The sequence below is a fragment of the Macaca mulatta genome, chromosome 19 (assembly GCF_049350105.2).
Source record: "Macaca mulatta isolate MMU2019108-1 chromosome 19, T2T-MMU8v2.0, whole genome shotgun sequence".
Taxonomy (NCBI): domain Eukaryota; kingdom Metazoa; phylum Chordata; class Mammalia; order Primates; family Cercopithecidae; genus Macaca; species Macaca mulatta.
Genome location: NC_133424.1, coordinates 60,317,241 through 60,332,968, shown reverse-complemented (window position 1 = coordinate 60,332,968; position 15,728 = coordinate 60,317,241). Strand labels below are relative to the sequence as shown.

General features: G+C 48.0%; 1 protein-coding gene across 1 annotated transcript; it reads right to left on the bottom strand.

Moving 5' to 3' along the window:
- Positions 1-9,451: 9,451 nt before the first annotated feature.
- CRX (cone-rod homeobox) lies at positions 9,452-15,517 on the bottom strand. The gene is made up of 3 exons (XM_015124365.3): positions 15,418-15,517; positions 13,539-13,690; positions 9,452-10,099 (listed from the first exon to the last, which is right to left on the bottom strand). Exons 1-3 carry the CDS (start codon positions 15,515-15,517, stop codon positions 9,452-9,454), a joined length of 900 nt encoding a protein of 299 aa, XP_014979851.2.
- Between the last annotated feature and the right edge of the window lie 211 nt (positions 15,518-15,728).

Below are 15,728 nucleotides of genomic sequence, written 5' to 3'. Positions count from 1 at the left end.
TGCTCTCCGTTTCTCCTCTGAAATGCATTCTCTCTCTCTCTCTCTCTCTCTCTCTGTGTGTGTGTGTGTGTTTCTCCTCTCTCTCGCTCTCTCTCTTCTCTCCTCCATACTTTACGGAGGCTAAAACTTTGGGAGGCAGAGGTGGGTGGATCACCTGAGGTCGAGAATGCGAGACCAGCGTGGCCAACATGGCAAAATCCCGTCTCTACTAAAAAATACAAAAGTTAGCCGGGCGTGGTGGCGCGCACCTGTCATCCCAGCTACTCGGTAGGCTGAGGCAGGAGAATCGCTTGAACCCGGGAGGCGGAGGTTGCAGTGAGCCAAGATTGCGCCATTACAGAGCAAGACTCCGCCTCAAAAAAAAAAAAAATCGTTCCAAAGTTACCGCGACAAAGCTGCGCCCCCTTGCGGTGTGACCCCCACCCCCCGGCCCCCTCAGTTTACTTCCCTCCAGTGTTTTTTCATCTTTAACCTGAGAAGCACCAGAAAGGCTGAGATTGGATCCCAATTGCCTCAGGAAAGTTAATTAACCTCTCCTGATCCTTAAAACCAGGGACGGGCACGGCCCCTCCCTCAGGGAGCTGTACTGACGTTTCAATGAGTGAAGGGGCTTAACAATCAGTGCCTGGCACCTAGGAGGAGCTCCGTGAAGGGTTTAGCCGTGATTTTATCATCAGTGTGTGCCCCAGGCACCAGTGCTTTTCCATGGAGGGGATAGGAGTGGAGGAGGAGGGGGCATCGTTTCGATAAAACTCCCCGAAGTCCCCTCCCCCACGGGTCATGCGTCTGAACCTAATCCTCGCTAATTCCCCTGCCATTCTGCTGAGGCTGGGCTGTTGCCATAAGAGGATTGCAGCATTTGCTAAATTAGTCCTGGTCAGGGGCAGAGGAAACAGCTGGGGGAAGGGAGGGTGTTTGGAGACCAGGAGGGACAGAGACATATGGGGGTGAGGGAAGAGACGCAGAGAGGGAACGAGGGCAGAGAATCACTGACCGTTGAAACCTAGGAAGGGGAAAACAAGAGAGAAGAGAACACGAGTGGCGGTCAGGCTCAGTGGCTTGACCCTGAAATCCCAGCGCTTTGAGAGGCCGAGGCGGGAGGATCGTTTAGAGACCAAGAGTTCAAAGCCACACTGGGCAACATAGCAAGACCCCATCTCTACACATGCATAAATAAAAATTTGAGAACAGGAGTAAAATGAAGGACAGAAAATGGAAGGGACAGAGACCAGCAAGGAGGCCGGCAACCTGACGAGATGAATATCAAGACTGGGTCCACCCCCTCCTAGCTTGGGACCTCGGGCGGGTCTCCCAGACGCCCTCTGCCTCAGTTTCCACATCTGTGAAATAGGGATCATAATAATAGTATCATCTGAGGGACCATTCTGAGGATTAAAAGAGTTAGAACCGACTTACGCCACTGCCTGCTCAATGATTTTATTTTGTTGTCCTTCTGATTTACTAGGTTATAATTTATGTCCTATAAAATCCATTCGGTTTTTTCCCCAACTCTTTTTTTTTTTTTTTTTTTTTTGAGACAAGAGTCTCAGTGTCACCCAGGCTGGAGTGCAGTGGCACAATCTCAACTCACTGCAACCTCTGCCTCCCAGGTTCAAGCGATTCTCCCACCTCTGCCCTCCGAGTAGCTGGGATTACAGGCACCCGTGACCACATCCAGCTAATTTTTATACTTTTAGTAAAGACAGCGTTTCACCATGTTGTCCAGGCTGGTCTCAAACTCCTGACCTCAGGTGATCCGCCCTCCTCGGCCTCCCAAAGTGCTGGGATTATAGGCGTGAGCCACCGCGCCCAGCCTACCTGACTCCCTTTTCACTCTCTTATTGAAATACATTCTTTTTCTAGGGTGTGATAAGTTTGGGGAATTATATACAGTCCCAGAAACCATCACCATAATAAAGATAGGGAACATTTCTAGCACCCGCCGAAGATCCTCATTTGTTCCTTTGCAGTGACTCTCTCCAGCTGCTCCCTAGGTCTTGACAAGCACTATCTGCTCTCTGCCCGTAGAGTTTTATCTTTTCTAGAATCTCATAGGCATAGAATTGTATGCTATTTGCTTCTTTTTGTTAATTTTATTTTTATTTATTTATTTCAGTATTTGCTTCTTTGTTCCTGGTTTCATTTCTTTTTTTTTTTTTTTTTTTTTGTGTGTGACAGGGTCTCACTCTGTTGCCCAGGCTGGAGTGCAGTGGCACGATCTCAGCTCACTCCAGTCCCAACTTCGAGGACTCAAGCGATCCTCCCACCTTAGGACCCCAAGTAGCTGGATCTATAGGCACGTGCCACCATACCCAGGAATTTTTTTAAATTTTTTTTAGTAGAGACAGGGTCTCACTATGTTGTCCAGGCTGGTCTGGAACTCCCGGGCTAAGGTGATCCTTCTCTCACCTTGGCCTCCCAAAGTGCTGGGGTTACAGATGTGAGCCACCGTGCCCAGCTTGGGTTTAGTTTTCTTTCTTTTTTTTAAGACATGGGGGCCGGGCGCGGTGGCTCAAGCCTGTAATCCCAGCACTTTGGGAGGCCGAGACGGGCGGATCACGAGGTCAAGAGATCGAGACCATCCTGGCTAACCCGGTGAAACCCCGTCTCTACTAAAAAAATACAAAAAACTAGCCGGGCGAGGTGGCGGGCGCCTGTAGTCCCAGCTACTCGGGAGGCTGAGGCAGGAGAATGGCGAAAACCCGGGAGGTGGGGCTTGCGGTGAGCTGAGATCCGGCCACTGTACTCCAGCCTGGGCGACACAGCGAGACTCCGTCTCAAAAAAAAAAAAAAAAAAAAAAAAAAAAAAAAAGACATGGGGTCTCACTCTGTCGCCCAGGCTGGTCTTGAATTCCTGAGCTCAAGCAATCCTCCCACTTCCGTCTTCCAAAGTGCTGGGGTTACAAGTGTGAGTCACTGTGCCCAGCCCTAGTTTCTTTCACTGGGATATCAACTACTGGGAGTTCATTCCTTTTCATAAATGAGGAATATCTTTTTTTTTTTTTTTTGAGACAGAGTCTCGCTCTGTCACCAAGGCTGGAGTGTAGTGGCGCAATCTCAGCTCATTGCAATATCTGCCTCCTGGGTTCAAGCGATTCTTATGCCTCGGCCTCCCAAGTAGATGGGATGACAGGCACGTGCCACCACGCTCGGCTAACTTTTGTGTTTTTAGTAGAGACAGGGTTTCCCCATGCTGGCCAGGCTGGTCTCAAACTCCTGACCTCAAGCAATCCACCCACCTCCACCTCCCAAAGTGCTGGGATTACAGGCGTGAGCCACCACGCCTGGCTCAGGGTATCCTTTTGTATGGACGCATCAGGGCTTGTTTCTCCCTCCACCTGCAGATGAACGTCTGGATAGTTTTCAGCTTGGGGCCATTATGACTAAAGCTGCCAGGAATAGCAAAAGTACAAGTTCAGTAAAAATAATAATAGTAAAGACCCAAGTGCCTGGTCAACATGGTGAAACCCCATCTCTACTAAAAATACAAAAATTAGCTGAGCGTGGTGGCGTGCCTCTGTAATCCCAGCTACTCGGGAGGCTGAGGCAGGAGAATCACTTGAACCCGGGAAGCAGAGGTTGCGGTGAGCAGAGATCGCACCACTGCACTCCAGCCTGGGTGACAGAGCAAGATTCCATCTCAAAATAATAATAATAGGTTAAGATAAATGTTTAGCATGATGATTTCAAGGTTCATCCATGTCATGTTTATCAGTGCTTCTTCCTTTTCATGGCTGAGTAATATTCCCTTGCATGGGTAGACCACATTTGTTTCTGTGGACAGACATTTGAATTGCTTCATCTTCTGGCTACTGGGAATTGTCCTGCTATAAATTTGAGTGTACAAGTTTTGTTTGAACACCTGCTTTCCGTTCTTTGAGGCATATACTTTGGAGTGGAATTGTTAGGTCACTATATAGCTCCAGGACATTTTCGTCATCCCAAAAGGAAACCCAATATTCATTAAGCAGTCACTCCTCATTCAACCACACAGCACCCCTCACCCCAGCCCCTGGCAGCCACTAATATCTATCTCTATGGATTTGCCTTCCCCCCGCCCCCCCCACCGAAATAGACTCTCAGACTGTTGCCCAGGCTGCCAGGCTGGAGTTCAGTGGTGCGATCTCAGCTCACTGCAACCTCTGCCTCTCAGGTTCAAGCAATTCTCATGCCTCAGCCTCCCGAGTAGCTGGGATTACAGGCACGCACCACCACGCCTGGCTAATTTTTGTATTTTTAGTAAAGGCGGGGTTTCACCGTGTTGACCAGGCTGGTCCCAAACTCCTGACCTCAAGTGATCCACCCACCTCAGCCTCCCAAAGTGCTGGGATTACAGGCGTGAGCCACCACCCCTGGTCAGATTTGCCTATTCTGAATATTTCATATAATTAGGATAATACAATACATGTCTGGCTTCTTCTGTGAATGTACTTAATGCCACTGAATTAAGCACCTTAAAATGGGAAAAATGAATTAAGAATCATGCAATGGAAAAGATGGTACATTTTATAGTATGTGTATTTTACCACAAAAATAAATAAATGCTTATTGAGCTCTTTCCCTGGACCCAGCTTCAGGACCAAGTAATTAATACAATAACGTCATTTCATTCTCTTGAGGTGGGTCTTCTTAGATGCTCCATGCTACAGGTGGGGAAATTGAGGCTGGGAGAAAGGAATCACTCGAGGTCAGATGACCAGAAGAGGCTGAGCCAAGCTCGGACAGCAAGTATGACCCTCCATCCTGTGTATAACTCCCAGTCATCCCCCAACAAAAATCTTAACCTGGGATTCAGCAATTGAGAGGAATGCAGGCAGAGAGAGATGACCTAGAAGCCGGGCGCAGTGGCTCACGCCTATAATCCCAGCACTTTCGGAGTCTGAGGTGGGTGGATCACTTGAGGTCAGGAGTTCAAGACCAGCCTGGCAAATATGGCGAAACTTCAACTCTACTAAAACATACAAAAATTAGCCGGGCGTGGTGGTGGACACCTGTAGTCTCAGCTACTCAGGAAGCTGAGGCAGGAGAATCACCTGAGCCCAGTAGGAGGAGGAGGTTGCAGTGAACTGAGATCAAGCCACTGCACTCCAGCCTGAGTGACAGAGTGAGACCCCCTCTCAAAAAAAAAAACAAAAAACAAAAAACAAAAAAACAACCTAGAGCTGGAAAAACAGGAACTCAGAGGTGGGCCAGGCATGGCAGTTCACACCTGTAATCGCAGCACTTTGAGAGGCCGAGACAGGTGGATTGCTTGAGCCCTGGAGTTCGAGACCAGCCTGGCAGCATGGCGAAACCTTGTCTCTACTGAAAATACAAAAATTAGCCGGGCGTGGTGGCAGGCACCTATAGTTCCAGCTACTCAGGTGGCTGAGGTGAGAGGATTACTTGAGCCCAGGAGGCAGAGGTTGCAGTGACTGAAGACCACGCCACCGCACTTCAGCCTAGGTGACACAGTGAGACCCTGTCTAAAAAAAAAGAAAAAGAAAAAAACAGTCAGAAAAAAGTCAGACGCAAAGAAAAAGAGAAGGAGGGAAAGAAAGAAAAAGGTGAAAATCCATCGAAATGAAACGAGGACCTGGGAGTCTGAAAGATAAGAGGAAGAAAGGAAAGAGAGAGAGGAGAAGAGATGAGAGAGAAAGGGTGAGAGTGAGAAACTGAAAAGGATCCGGGGAAAGAGCTGAAGCTGCAGAGGGCTGGATGCTGAGAGGGGAGGCTGGGCCGGAGGCTGGGCATGGCTGTAAATGCTGGCGTTGATCTTCACATCCTGCCACTGAGGCAGCGATCATTCTCATCACCCCCCTGTTTTTTCAGGAGGGGCACTGGAAGGTCACAGATGGGTGGGGCTGGGGCTGGCCCTGGGGACCCCTGTTCCTCCTCCTCCTCCTTTTTATTTATTTATTTTTTATTTATTTGTTGATTTATTGATTTATTTTGGAGACAGGGTCTCTTATTCCGTCACCCAGGCTGGAGTGCAGTGGTGCAGTCCTAGCTCCCTGCAGCCTCAAACTCCTGGGCTCAAGAAATCCTCTTATCTCAGCCTCCCGAGTAGCTGGGACCACAGGCACACATCACCACACCCGGGTAATGTTTTACAATTTTTTTTAGAGGCAGAGGTCTCGCTATGTTGCCCAGGCTGGTCTTAAACTCCTAGCCTTAATCAATCCTCCCTCCTCAGCTTCTCAGAGCACTGGATTACAGGCGTGAGCCACTGCACCCATTCCCTGATCCTTTGTAAACTGGCTTTAAAGAGACGTCAAGGAAAGGAGGGTGATGAGATAGGAAACACATGAATGGACTCAGGCCCCACAGACAGAAGGAACAGAGCAGTTCCTGTTTCTACCTGCCCCTCCTGGAAACAACACGGAAATTAAAGAATCACCCAGACTTTAAATGAGATCCAACATTTTAATCGGTTTCACTCTGTGGGTGGGCAGAGAAGGCGGACCCAGAGGCCAGTGTGTGGGGAAGAGGAGGACAGAGAAGGTGGCACCTTCTCAGGGAGGCTCCTGGCTTCTTCCTTCTGTCCCCACCTGCCTTGTCACTCTTCCTGGCTTTAGGACGTAGAACGTTTGAAATTGCCCGTGCACAGCTTGAAGAACCAGCACTCAGGAGCCCAGCCCAGGAAAAGCAACTTGTAACCTTCTAGCCAGATTTGGCTCCCTGCCGTCTCCGGCTCCTGGCGGAGCCTCAGAAGACCCCAGAATCAGGCTGTCTTGAAGTCTTACCCCGTCGGCCTGTGATGGGGGCCCCTTGGCCTCCATTACTTCTCACTCTTTCCCAGAATCTTGCATCCCTCCTTCAGTCCCTCCCTGACTCCCATCAAGTTTCTATGACTTGTTTGCACAAGACGCAGCCTCCCTGGTGAATAAGGAGAAGATTCTCGTCCACGCCTGAGTCCCGGCCTCCAGTGCAGAGCTTCAGTGTCTCTGAAGAATGAAATTTATAGTGGATTCTGATCCCAACGTTTGCACAGACCCAGGGCACAATATCATCTCATCCCTGCCCCTCCCGTGTGAATTTTATCTAGCTCCCCCAGCCTCCCCAGTGACATATGTTGTCTCCCTCTGTCTATATTTTCATCCCACACTGGACTCTTGAGCCACTCCTGGGTTATTTTTGTTGTCGTTATGATTGAGACGGAGTTTCGCTCTTGTGACCCAGGCTGGAGTGCAGTGGCACAATCTCTTGCTCTCTTCAACCTCCGCCTCCCGGGTTCTAGCAATTCTCCTGCCTCAGCCTCCCGAGTAGCTGGGATTACAAGCACATGCCACCATGCCCGGCTAACTTTTGTATTATTAGTAGAGACAGGTTTTCACCATGTTGGCCAGGCTGGTCTCGAACTCCTGACCTCAGGTGATCCACCTGCCTCGGCCTCCCAAAAGTGCTGGGATTACAGGTGTGAGCCACCGCACCCGGCCCACTCCTGGGCTTAGTGTCCCAGAGCCCAGCAAGACTCAGGCCTATGAGAGATGAACATGTTTTATGTTGAATAAAAGCCTCTTTGTGGGCTCTAGAGATCAGGGTGTGCCCCTCAGGGGTCTAGGCTGTATGCACCTCTTCTGGTCTGGTGCTGGAAACGTCATCTGATGCCTCTCGGCCTCTCTCCTCTCCGCCTCTCTTCACACCTCTCCTTTCTCCTGACCCTGGGGTGCTGCTGACAGTGTGCCCCGGCTCTGAGGTGTATATTGTGCCCTATCTTCTTCCCAACTCTTAGTTCAGCGACCTCAGGTTGCTAGCTTGAAGTCAGCCATGGTGGGAGTATTTACACCACGGAAACTGACAAACATTCCACAACCAAGCTTTTCCTCTTCCTTGGAGAGCCCATTGTTAGACCTCTGCCAGCACACCACTGCCTTCCTGCCCTACTTTTTTTTTTTACCCCTTGCCTTGTGAACTCCACCGATGAGCAGCTCTTGGATCCCGCCTCCCCACCCCAAAATGAAAGGATAACTCAGACTGATGAGACAGGGAGCCAGCACCCAACTTCTGAGCATCAAACGACTTCAGTCAGTCTTCAGGTTCTCACAAGGGCTTGCCTGTGTCACCATGAGTAAAATTCTATTTCAAGAAATAATGGTGCCACCCCAGGAAAATGTCCTCAAGTCAAGCTCTATTTTCCAATCCCACCATCGAAACTGAACACCAAAAAAAAAAAAAAAAAAATCTAAAAAAGGAAATGTATTTTCGAAATGTAGGAGTGCCTCCTCCAAATCTATGTCCCCCTCTTCCTGTCTCATGTTTATTTACAGATGGGAGGCTGTCCAGTTGCTTCTTCTCTGTGAAATAGCCATAACTATAGGTGGTACGTCCCATGCAGCTACCCCAATTCCACCAGTGTCTCACCTTTAGAAAATCCTACAACAAAAGAAGAAAGGAGTAGAGATGCAACAGGCAAGCTGCGTTTCATTTCCCTACCAAATATACACATTCCCAATATGCTAATGAGCAAATGAGTGATAAAATGTCTTTTTAAAGAAACTAAGAAGAAAAAGGACATATATGTATAGCTACATATATGAATATAGATCTTTGTCTCTCAAACAGCCCCCTAAACCTACCAGGTAAGCCTGACATTTGTGAAGTCTGTAAAATTCCCAGATGATTTATTTTTAATGTAACTGCATCATTGGCCTAAGGTTTCCCGATGGGGCTTCTTAAAGTCTGTCTTTGGAATTTCTAGAAAGGTCCTTAACCATATGCTAAAGAAGTGTCCACATGTAGGGCGGGGCACCGTGGCTCACGCCTGTAATCCCAGCACTTTGGGAGGCTGAGGCGGGCGGATCACTTGAGGTCAGGGGTTCGAGACCAGCCTGGCCAACATGCTGAAACCCCGTTTCTACTAACAATACAAAAAACTAGCTGGGTGTGGTGGAGCACACCTGTAATCCCAGCTACTTGAGAGGTTGAGGCAGGAGCATCGCCAGAACCCAAGAGGCGAAGGTTGCAGTGAGCTGAGATCGCACCACTGCACTCCAGCCTGGGCGACAGAGCGAGACTCCGAGTCTCAAAGAAAAGTGTCCACGTGGAAAGTTAAGGAATCAAGCCCCTCTACCTGCTTGTTCAAGGGCATGGTGATTCTGACCTAAACATGACCCCAAATCAACTGCAAGTTTGGTTTGATTTCTTCTTGGAGCAAGTTCTCAGCACCACTTTCTGAAGCCTGGAGCTCGTGGTGTACTTCCGCGGTCACAGTCGCGCCAGACGGTGTTGGGGTTGAGAGAATCACTAGGACCTGTGAACTGTCCCGGGAGAGGGAGGAGCCTCTCCCTGTGGAGGAAAGGGGTGGGCTCTGTAAGCTGAACACGGAACCGCGGAGACCACGGCTGTCGGAAGGACAGCTGGTTCCGGTTGCTTTCTCAGGGATGCCGTCCCGGGATCTAAGCTGCAGGGAAGCAGATTCGGAAAAGAAAGGGTCCCGAGGCCCGACGGGGAGAGATGGAGACTGCGTCCTCTACAAGATCTGAAACTTCCAGGCACTCTGATCCTTGTAGTCCAGAGGGTCCATGGGATTGTAGGTGAATTTCCAGGTGCCCGTGGGGTCCTTGAATTCCAAGCTATCCACGGGACTGTAGGCGCCATAGCTCTGGCCTGATAGGGAGGTGGGGGACTGGGCCAGGGAAGGTCCCACCGAGGGGCCAGAGAGGGGGCTAAGAGCTGGGCCCCCTAACTGGGGCACCATGGGAGAAAGGTAGGGGTCTAGGCCACTGAAATAGGAGCTCGGAGACCCATAGGCGGAGGGGGAAGAGCAGAAAGCAGAGGCCGGGGCATAGGTCATGGCATAGGGGGCCGAGGTCAGAGACGGCCCCGAGGCCACCAGCCCAGCCCTCTGCGCCTCAGGCAAAGGGGACTCTGATGCTGGGCTCCAGATGGACACAGTGGCCACTGCCGGGGTTGGGGAGCCTGAGGGGCCGGGCAGAGGGGGACTGTAGGAATCTGAGATGCCCAGAGGGTCTGGACAAACATCCGTGGAGGGTCTTGGGGACGTGCCTGCCTTCCTCTTGGCAGGCCGGGCCTTGACCTGGCCCCCTGGGGGCTGCTGCTGCTGTTTCTGCTGCTGCCGCTGCTGCCTGCATTTAGCCCTGCGGTTCTTGAACCAAACCTGAGGGTAAGAGGGGAGATGGGGGTAGGTAAGTGGGGAAGAGGCCCAGGAGAGCCGCAGGGTGCTCAGGGATGAGGACCCTTGTTGGTGAAAGGTGCTGAGGTCACATCTCTCTACTTTGCATCCAGCTGTGGGGCATCTATTCATCCATCCATCCATCTATCCATCCAATCATACCTGCGTGTGTGCATGAACACAAACATACGTCATACCTACAGGCATTCATCCATCCATCTAATACAAACATGCACACATACCATTATGCATACATACACCATAAGCACATACATCATGCCTACATTTACCCATCTATATGATCATACATACATCATACACATATTCATCCACCCATCTAATACAAACATGCACACGTACAATTATACATGCATACACCATACACATATACATCATGCCTACATTTACCCATCTATCTGATCACACATGCATACATCACACACATATACATCATACATACATTCCCTGGTCCATCTGATCATACATGCAAGTGTACATACATACATCATACACACATACGTCATACATGCATTAATGGAGCCATCTGATCATACATACATACACCATACACGTATTCATCCACCCATCTAATACAAACATGCACACGTACAGTTATACATACATACACCATACGCACATACATCATGCCTACATTTGCCCATCTACATGATCATACATACATCATACACATATTCATCCATCTAATACAAACACACACATGTACAATTATACATAAATACACCATACACAGATGCGTCATGCCTACATTTACCCATCTGTCTGATCATACATACATACATCATACACATATACATCATGCATACATTCCCTGGTCCATCTGTCATACATGCAAGTGTACATAAATACATTATACACACATACATCATACATGCATTAATGGAGCATCTGATCATACATACATACATCATACACATATTCATCCATCCATCTGATCATACAGATATACAATTATACATACATACATTGTACACACATACATCATACATATATACACATTAATCCATACATACGATCATACAAACACATATTTCATTTATCCATCTAATTATATATACGTGCATACACTCATATATACATAAATAAACCCATCCATTCATCCAATCATGCATGCATGCATACATACATCATACCCTACAGGCATTCATCCATCCATCTAATACAAACATACACACATACAATTATACAGGCATGCACTATACATGCATGCATCATGCATACATTTATCCATCTATCTGATCATACATACTTCATACACGTATTCATCCATCTGGTCATATGAACATACAAATATCCAATTATAGGCACATACATTGTACACACATAACATCATACATAACTATGCACTAATCTAACCATACATACATACAATCACACAAACACACATATTTCATTTATCCTTCCAATCATACACATGTGTATATGCACATATACGTAACATCATACCTGCAGCATACAAACATACATGCATACAATTATACATACATACACCATACACACATACATTATGTAGACATCCATCTGATCATACATATATACCTCACACATGTATATGTTGTACAAACATTCACCAGTCCATCTGATCATACATACATCAGACATACACTTATCCATCTGATGATACATACAATTGTACATGTACATCATATGTAGATTCATCCATTCGTCTTATACATATAATTATATGTACATACATCATACACACATACATCATACACACATTAATGGATCTATCTAATCATACATACATCATATGAACATTCATCCATGCATCTGATTATACAAGCATACAAATATACAATTATACACACATACATCATACACACATACATCGTACACATATACACATACATCGTACACATATACACATTAATTTATCCAATCATACCTATGTCTAATCACACAAACACACACATTTTATTTATCTGTCCAATCACATACACCTGCATACACTCATATATACATAAATACACCAATCCAGCCGGACACGGTGGCTCACATCTGTAATCCCAGCACTTTGGGAGTCCGAAGCAGGTGGATCATGAGGTCAGGAGTTCGACACCAGCCTGACCAACATGGTGAAATCCTGTCTCTATTAAAATACAAAAATTAGCCCGGTATGGTGGTGCGTGCCTGTAATTCCAGCTATGCAGGAGGCTGAGGCAGGAGAATTGCTTGAAGCCAGGAGGCGGAGGTTGCAGTGAGCCGAGATTGTGCCATTCCAGCCTGGGCGACAGAGTGAGACTCTGTTTCAAATAAATAAATAAATACACCCATCCATCCATCCAATCATGCATGCATGCATGTATACATACAATTGTACATGTGTACATACATCATGTATACATATATCATGCGTGCATACATTCGTCATCTATCTAATCATACCTACATGCGTTCATACAAACACACATATATAAATGTATCCGTCCATCATACACACTAGACACTCATATATGCACATACATACACTCATCCATGCTTCCAGTCATACATGCACACACACATATACAGTCACACATACACATTCATCTCTGCATCCACCCACCCATCCATCCATCCGTCTATTCAGTCAATGAACAAACATGCATTAACCATCTTCTGCTACTCTTGAGGGTCCATCAGTGGAATTGACATTCTAGTTGGGAGAGACAGAGTCTAAATAAACGGACTCTGAGATACCTTACATAAACTGTATGAACGTATGATCATATGAACATACAAATATACAATTATAGGCACATACATTGTACACACATAACATCATACATAGCTATGCACTAATGTATCTAATCATACATACATACAATCACATAAACACACATACTTCATTTATCCTTCCAATCATACACATGTGTGTAGGCACATATACGTAACATCATACCTGCAGCCTACAAACATATGCAACTGTATGGTATCTCAGAGGGCGATAGATACAAACACACGTAAACTGTATGGTATCTCAGAGGGCGATAGACACTGTGGAGGAAACGATTGAGCGGGATAGTGGGCAGCAGTAGAGTCAGGGTCTTGGGGAAATACTGCAATGTTAAATGCTGTGTTCAGCATGGGTCTCACTGATAGATAAACAAAGACTCGAACAAGGGGCCTGCTGTGTGGTTATCTGGAAAATAAGGATTCCAGATAGAGGAAACTTAGTGCAAAGGCCCGAGGCAGGAGGGTGCTTGGCAGGCAGGTCAGTGCCCGGCGCGGCTGGAGAGGAGCGAGGGGCGATGAGAGCCTTAAGAGGCGGTCAGTGGTATGGTGGGGAGAGGAATTATTGTCTCCTTGATAACTTTGGCTGTCACTCTGTGATCGCTCCCTCCTCCCATCACTCTGAGTTCCAGGGAGGCCCCTGGAAGGTCACAGGAAGGGTCGGGAGGGGTCCAGGGACCCTCCACCCCACCTGAACCCTGGACTCGGGCAGATTGATCTTCAGAGCCACCTCCTCGCGGGCATAGACGTCTGGGTACTGGGTCTTGGCAAACAGTGCCTCCAGCTCCTCCAGTTGGCTCCGGGTGAAGGTGGTCCGCTCCCGCCGCTGCTTCCTGGGGGCGCCTGGGGTGGGAAGGGAAACAGGACCCTCAGGTCATCCACCATGGGCTGATGTGAGGCCCTGAGGCTGGGTGGGATGCCAAGAATTCCATCCCGGTTGCCATCTGCCTAAACTAAGGATGGAATGCACATTCCCTGCCCTTCTACGCCTTCCTCTGTGCCTGGCACTCTGTGGCTCCTGCCTGACCCCAAGGGGAATTGGCTTTAACTCTATGAGGAGGTATGTGAGTCGTTTTCCCTCTTCTAAGCTTTCTCATGCACTAAGACATATTTAGTTGAAGCATGACATCGCTGACATTCAACCATTTCTAGCCTATAAAAGCAGCAAGTCTGGGCTGGGTGCGGTGGCTCACGCATGTAATCCCAGCACTTTGGGAGGCTGAGGCGGGCAGATCACAAAGTCAAGAGATCGAGAACCAGCCTGGCCAACATGGTGAACCCTTGTCTCTACTAAAAATACAAAAATTAGCCGGGCGTGGTGGCTCCCAGCTACTCGGGAGGCTGAGGCAGGAGGATCGCTTGAACCCAGAAGGCAGAGGTTGCAGTGAGCTGAGATTACGCCACTGCACTCCAGCCTGGTGACAGAACGAGGTTCAGTCTCAAAAAAAAAAAGAAAGTAGCAAGTCCACACCGCTCAACGTAATGCAAAAAACAAAAACAAAAACAAGAGCTAAAGAATAATGCTACAAATAACTGAGTGCTCACTTCTCTTAAAAATAAGGCTTTATGAAAATTAGCTGGGCATGGTGGCATGTGCCTATAATCCCAGCTACTTGGGAGGCTGAGGCAGGAGAGTCACTTGAACCTGGGAGGCGGAAGTTTCAGTGAGCCAATATTGCACCATTGCACTCCAGCCTGGGCAGGAGTGAAAGTCCGTCTAAACTCCATCTCAAAATAAATAAATAAATAAATAAGGCTTTGCAGGCCAGGTGCAGTGGCTCATGCCTGTAAGCCCAACACTTTGGGAGGCTGAGTCAGGTGAATTATTTGAACCCAGGAGTTTGAGATCAGCCTGGGCAACATAGGGAGACCCAATCTCTACAAAAAAAAAAAAATTAATTTTTTCTATGTTTTGTATAATCCAGATCCTGCACAATCTACAAAAACTTTAAAAAGTTAGCCAGGCATGGTAGCGTGCACCTGTAATCCTAGCTATTTGGGAGGCCGAGGCAAGAGGATCGCTTGAGCCCAGGAGTTCAAGGCTGCAGTGAGCCATGATTGCACCATTGCACTTCAGAGTGGACAACAGAATGAGACCCTATCTCAAAAATAAAATAAAATAAACAAAGCTTTGCTGCCTAGGCACAATGGCTCACACCTGCAGTCCCAGCTACTCAGGATGCTAAGGTGGGAGGATCGCTTGAACCCAGGAGTTTGAGGCTGCAGTGAGCCGTGACCGTCACCACCGCACTCCAGCCTGGGCGACAGAGTGTGAGACCCTATCTCTGAAAAATAAATAAATAATAAAGTTTTGCTAACAGATGAAAATTCCTCTTGATTCCCCTTCCAAATTACATCTCCTCTTCCCCACCCCAAAAGGAACCTCTGTCCTGAATTTCTAGGACTGCACATGTTTTTCTAAGTGACATGCATTTCAGATGAACCCAGAGGGCTGGTATATGGCCCTGAAGTCGCCCCTGTGACTGCTTTTTTCCTGGGGCAGAGGGACCCCAGAGGTCCTCTAAGAGGTGAGGCCAGCCTGGGGTGCCGAGAGAAACGACTGTACTCACTTGGGTAGGGCACAGCCTGGTGCATCAGATCCACGCTGGGGCCACTTAGGGCCAAGGCGTTGACAGAATAGTGAGGCCCCGGGTTCATATACGCCATCATGATCTTCGGGGACGCTGAGGCCCAAGTCAGGGGGCCTGCAAGAGAAGAGGAGGGATGCTCACTCACTTACCAGTTACTCACCATGGGGTGACAAGCAGGCTGAGATTCAAATCCTGCCTTGGTCTCCTCTTAGGTACGTGACCTTGGCCATTTATCTCACCTCCGTACCTCTGTGTCCTCACGTGTAAAATGGCCTCTGCTTAAGGTTCTC